At 40.4% G+C, this 6,000-nt stretch overlaps 1 protein-coding gene across 13 annotated transcripts in view; it reads left to right on the forward strand.

Annotated features, from left to right (window-relative positions):
* TMEM131L (transmembrane 131 like) overlaps positions 1-5,712 on the forward strand; it is a 73,164-nt gene extending 67,452 nt beyond the window's left edge. For 10 of the 13 annotated variants that reach the window (XM_021393811.1, XM_021393817.1, XM_021393812.1 and 7 more), the window contains 5 exons: positions 523-608; positions 1,818-1,938; positions 2,866-2,954; positions 3,800-3,942; positions 5,381-5,712. In XM_021393811.1, the coding sequence (XP_021249486.1) occupies positions 523-608; positions 1,818-1,938; positions 2,866-2,954; positions 3,800-3,942; positions 5,381-5,659 (718 nt within the window). In that variant the 3' untranslated portion in view covers positions 5,660-5,712. Of the gene's footprint in view, positions 1-522; positions 609-1,817; positions 1,939-2,865; positions 2,955-3,799; positions 3,943-5,380 lie in introns of those variants that run through there. The other 3 variants (XM_021393813.1, XR_002437800.1, XM_021393823.1) reach the window with 3 other exon arrangements.

Here is a 6,000-nt window from a genome sequence, read left to right on the forward strand (position 1 = left end):
TCTCATTCATAACTGTCTGTTTTCACTAGCAAAAATAATTTAATCCTTTTCCTCTGTGTTTCTGGTGCTTAAAAATGCTCCCTTTCCACTCGCAAGTCATTTCTTTGGCATTTGATGAATACAGAATTGATGTTCATGTGTGCCTATGTGTCTTCATGCACATGGAAGTCAGCTTGTCTGAAAGTTGTTGGGAGCACTGGAACATCATGAGAGATCTTATTTATCATAATGGAATAGAGCTTGTTTTCCAATTTCAAGAGAAGAGCTGTTAAATTAATTTGCGATAGGATGATGCTTGGATAATATAAGTGAGATAATTAAGATGTATTTGTTTTGCATGCATAATTAGTAGTTGACGCAGTGGTAATTCAAAATAGGGAAAATCAGGGAAAAATTGGGAAGGCAACAGCAACTGTCGTATACACTAGAATATTTTTTTTTACCTGCTTATCTTTCTTTTGAAGTGCTTTGGAATATGTAACGTAAGTGTGCCTTGATGTAAGAAATTCTGTTTTCATTTAGCAGAGACATGAATAGCATCCCTCCGTATCCTGAAACTTTGTGTCCCAATTTCACTGACATGGCTGCAGATCCTGAAAAGAGTAAAGGTCAGTTACATAATTAACAACTTAAGCTGGCTTTGCAGTCTTTTCCAAGCAGTGTCAATGGTGTTGATGACATCCTCTGTATGCACAGTTCGTACACATGTTGTTAGAACTTGACTTCTAAGCAAGTTAAGATTAAAGTTAGCAAACAAAATCTTACAGCTTTGATATTCTCTTGGATCTTCTCTGTGTGAAGACAGCATTTCACTTCCAGCTCTCATTTTTAGGTATTTTTCTTCTCTTGTTTGCATAGGTTTAATTCTAAAAGTAATGTGGCTGGGAGATGAGAACACCAGTTCCTTATGTTAAAATGAAGCTCAGCATTGGATCAAATGTGACTACTTTTTCCTCTCCGAGTTTCCAGTCAGGACTTGCTCTTTTTGAAGGGAGGAATCAATAAGATAGGGTCAGAGTTTTGAAATGCTGAGTTCTCATCCTTCGTATCTCAAAGTAATATTAACTTGTTCAGTAGGATTCCTAGCAGCAAGTGGTTCAATGTGGTGAGGTGGAGTTTGAAAACTGGTTAAAATATTCTTTTAGTAGCAGAGCTACCTGCTCGCAGGTGTGCTTTTTGCTGTAGGATGAAGATATTTGGCAAGGTACAAAGGAGGAAATGGTAACAATGTGTCTTTGGGCAGTTAGGTTAGAATGATAGATGATACTGATAGGACAAGGGGGAATGGTTTTAAGCTCAAGGAGGGAAGATTTAGATTCGATGTCAGGGGAAGTTCTTCACAGAAAGAGTGGTAAGGTGCTGGAACAGGCTGCCCAGAGAGATTGTGGATACTCCATCTCTGGAGGTGTTCAAGGCCAGGTTGGGTGGGGCCCTGGGCAACCTGGTCTAGTACCATATCTGGAGGTTGGTGGCCCTGCCTGTGGCAGGAGGGTTGGAACTTGATGATCCTTGGGGTCCCTTCCAACCCAAGCCTTTCTGTGATTCTGTGATAGATGACTTGAGAACTCTTGCCCTGTTTTGTGGGATTACAAATTCTTCACAAGTCTCTTTCTATGTATTTTTTTTTAACAAATAGAAATTTTGGGATTTGTTTGAAGATTGATGTTCGTCACTTCAATAGGTTAGTTGATATCTTCAGATTTTTCATCTGCCATACGATACGGTCTTTGTTGTGGAGAATTAAACATCACGATGATATTCACAGTTGGTGAAAACCTCCTTCCTGTTTTGCACGTCATTCCCCTTCCCCTGTTTAGGCCTTTACCCAGCAGGAGACTTGTGGCCTCCCCAGCCTGTCTGCCTGACAAACAGTTTAAACTACAACCTTGAGAATAATCTGCCGTGCATGATCCAAGAAACACCATCGGTCCACAACAGGCAAGTTATGTTTAATGCAAACAGTATGGTTCATGTTTTGTTAAGATTTTCTGTGGTGCAGAGGACAGCGTTTGAGCTCATCTTTAGCTATCCATCTGCCTTACAAATATTATAATTAATGCTGTTGTCTCAATCCTCAAGTCTTTTATGTTTTTCATTAGTGCATCATAACTTTGCTCATCCAAACTCACTGGTGTTCCTACCCATGTACAGATATATGCTTTCATTACTTCAAGTCATATCCTGTCATCCAAAATGAAAGAGTGGAAACACAAATCCCTAAATGATGATGATGTAGTCCCAGCTAGGCTGCTAACCTCAACTGTCATGTCTACAGACTGCAGCCCTGATGATTTGGAGTAGTGGCCGTCAGTCTGCTCTTCTAAGTCGGATCTTTAAGAATTACTCTTGAAAATCTTCTTGAAATACTTGAATTATTTGAATGAAAACAAGTATGATCCCTACACTAAGCATGCATACTTTAGGAAGTCTGTGGCGGGTAAAGTACAAATCCCCATATAGAGTGCTCTGCATAGAAATGCTAAAGAATGTATTGCATTCTTTTTTTTCTTCAAATCATGTTATTTCACTTTCTATCTACTGCTTCTGTGGCTGTGGGAAAGAAATCTGATCATGTTTTTTTTTACGGAAGAAGAAGTTGAACCCCACAAGGTGTTGCAGAACCCTGGTAGCTGTCACTACAAACTGTACATCCTCCCAGGGGGAATAAAGAGGATCGCCATGATTATGTGCTGGCAGAGAGTGGATGCTGGCAGGATTTGTATGGCAAGGAGAATGTGAGAAGCCTCACCATCAGTTACAGGCATTTTACACCCGATAGCTTTACAGTAAATAAGTATGTCTAAATAATTTTCAGAAGTTCTGCAAATTGCTTCTGACAGCACATTTTTCTTTTTCTTGGTACAGCTTCATCGACTGGAATGCAACTTGTGACAGCCAGTTTTCCAACATGTATTGTCCATTAGAGATAAACGAATATGGTCCTTTCCCAGAAGGTAAGATGAAGTGTAAAAAAAAAAAAAAATGTCACTGAGCATGTTTTTTCTCTAACCTAATTTTTAAAACAAAAGGCTGAGCTTGTCTATAAGCATCTGGGTATTTGTTGCTTAACCAAACTTCACACTTTACAGCTGACTGGGTACTCTGTAGGAAAAAAGCACTGTCTGCATGTGGTACATGGCAAAGCTGATCTTTGTATAGAATTATTAAGCCTGAAAGTCCAGTATACAGGACTTGGTCTGAGAGGGAATAGAGAGAAATGCTTGTGACCACAGTATTACACAATTCTTTTTTGCACAGTTTTCTTTGTTTCTCCTCTGGCAGACTTTTGCTTTCCAGTGTGTGAAACAGAAGGCCTCTTGTGACCAATTACCTTTGCAGGCTAGAGTTTCTTGGCTTGGGTCGCACACTGGCAAGAACGTAAAATTCTTTAGCATTACCTAAGCAGTAATTAAAGGTCAGGCTATGGTATCACATGCAGCAGGGTAATCTCTTGGGTGCTTAGAGCTGAGGCACGTTGGCAGTGAAGCCAGGGTAGACTCTGCCATGCACGTTCTGCAGCTAATAAAGACTACTTTCTCCAGTAAAGAGATTGCCTACTCTTTATCCCGTCCTCCTGACAGCAGTTTGTTACTGGGTCTCTAGTACAAAATAGTAGTCTTGTTAACAGAAGTTGTTATGCTTTGCTGCTGCGTTGCCTGGAAGCTGGTAAAGTTACCAAAAGCTTAGCTTGGTTCCAGCATGTCTCTCTCCAAGAAGGTTCAACATTCTTCCATGCAAATGTTCGTAGTGTTTACACTGCGAAAGCCTTATTTTGTCTTCCTGGTTCTATAAACTGCAGAAAACATGAACTACCCCAGTGGCTTCCCGGGCACGGCGGCAGTGCAGAACACAGCCTTCATTGACCAGAGCTGTCCCTCCACTTGGAACGTGCCGCCCAACATGCCTCCCACCTGGGAGCCCGCCAGTTATGTCAACTCCACAGTGAGTATGGCCACTGCCAGGCGCTACCTTCATGTACTTCTTGAAAAGCCTTCCCAGTGTATAGCTGCTTTGCCCTTACCTACTACTTGCATGTTGCTCGTAATTCCTTTAAGTAGCCTGACGTCTGTGTTTGATGCTGGTGTTGGTAGTGTGGATTTCTCCCAATTGTTGTTCCAGGTTGTTCTTGGGCTTTGTCTATAAAACCAGATCCTTTTTGCCTGCAAATTGACTAAAATCGTCTTACATACAGAAAAACGTTTAGGACTTGCATAGTCTATTGAGACTTTTTCCTATCAAAATCAACCTTTCCAGATGAGGATAAAATACAAAAAGTGCTGATAGCAAAACCCCGAGAGATTTGGAAATGGTAGGACTGAATGGACAGCTGCTCTCAGTGACTTTGACAGGGTTTTTTTTTTTTTGCTGGGGAATCTGAATGATTTAAGCTGGATTTGTGTAGATTTCTGGATGCTGACTTTGACCTCTTGCTGTCAGGTCTAGCGATGTCTGTCATCCCACAGTGCAGTGCATGACTGACCTCAGTTCCAGGCAGTCTTTACTTGCAAATACATTTTCTTCAGCTCAGATTTCAAAATCTTGCATTTTAGATTTTTTTTTTACTATGTTTATAATGTGTTTGTTTTGAATAAAACTATTCAAAGAAAGCAATAAATGTTTCTAACAGCAAAACTGAAAATTCTACTCTATTTAAAAAGTAGCATAACTGGTAGAAGACTGTTCCCTGAAATAGATGTACCTTTATTTCATATTCTCTTCAAGAATGCCAGGAAACACAGATGGTAAGGATTGGAAAATACATTGGACAATTCAGTTCATTTCCCTGGCAGGCTTGTCCCCACAATACATTTCAGTGTTTCATTCAGTTTTAAAAGTCCCAAGGCTTCCATGACCTTCTCTGAGAGAATTCCTTGCAGACTAACACATCTTGCTCTCCAAGAGGTTCTTTATAAGCCTTCAAAATTTTTCTACCGAAACTCCCTAGCTCCCAGTTACCTTCTGTTTTTCATACTGAATATCCCTCTTTGCTACTGGTGTGCATGATCTTTCAGTACCTACACATACATCAACCCTTCCCTTGTAATTTCTCAGGCATCCTTCTGTTTTAGTTTTGACTCTCCAAACCACATGTGATGCTCTTCACGTCATCCATTTATCCCTTATGTTTCTTAATAACCCAACCAGAACTAAATATTGTATTCTTGTTATAGTGATACTGGTGCCATGCAGAGAGCATGCTAATGCTTCTGTAATCTCTGGGGCAATGATATTGCTTTGTAAGCTTGTGTAACTTTCGACTTGCGAGTTTCCCAAGTTCTTTGCATAAACATTGCTTCCTCCCATTTAGTACACTTCCACACTTTCTTTGGCAAATGGGCAGTTTTGCAGCTCCCCATGATGCTTTTATCTTGTTCTACAGCCCTACCTCTCGAGCACCCGAAGCTTGTCTCCAATGTCTGGACTTTTTGGTTCCATCTGGGCACCGCAGAGCGATGTGTATGAAAGCTGCTGCCCTGTCAGTGCCACGACCCAACACTCAACCCACGTTGAGAACCAGGCAGTTATGTGTAAGCAGGAATACTATCCGAGGTTTAACCCGTTCCGTGCCTACGTGAACTTGGACATATGGACTACAGCAGCGAACCGAAATGCAAATTTCCCACTTTCGAGGGACTCGGGTTACTGTGGCAATGTGTGAAAGGAATTTGATTTAAAATGTGAATAAAGATGCTTGCAATTTTGATTACTAGAGTAAGCTGGTTGTTGAATAGATTACAATGTTGGTGGATATTTTGGCACTTTTATATTGAAAATAAATTTTTTTTATTGAAGTCTGAGCATTCAGTGCATTTTGGAAAGCAAAGCATTCAGGATGCTGCTGTTGTCAGGTGAAGGCTATAAATTTAAAACTCAAAACTTTTCAATTATAGATGTTAGGTTCTTAAAAGCATCCATGAACCCATACTGCGCATTTCTTCTTAGGTTTACATTCTGTGATTTAAAACAGGTGTCTTCTGGCATTTGTAGGTACAAAATCAC

This window comes from Numida meleagris, chromosome 4 (assembly GCF_002078875.1).
Source record: "Numida meleagris isolate 19003 breed g44 Domestic line chromosome 4, NumMel1.0, whole genome shotgun sequence".
NCBI lineage: Eukaryota > Metazoa > Chordata > Aves > Galliformes > Numididae > Numida > Numida meleagris.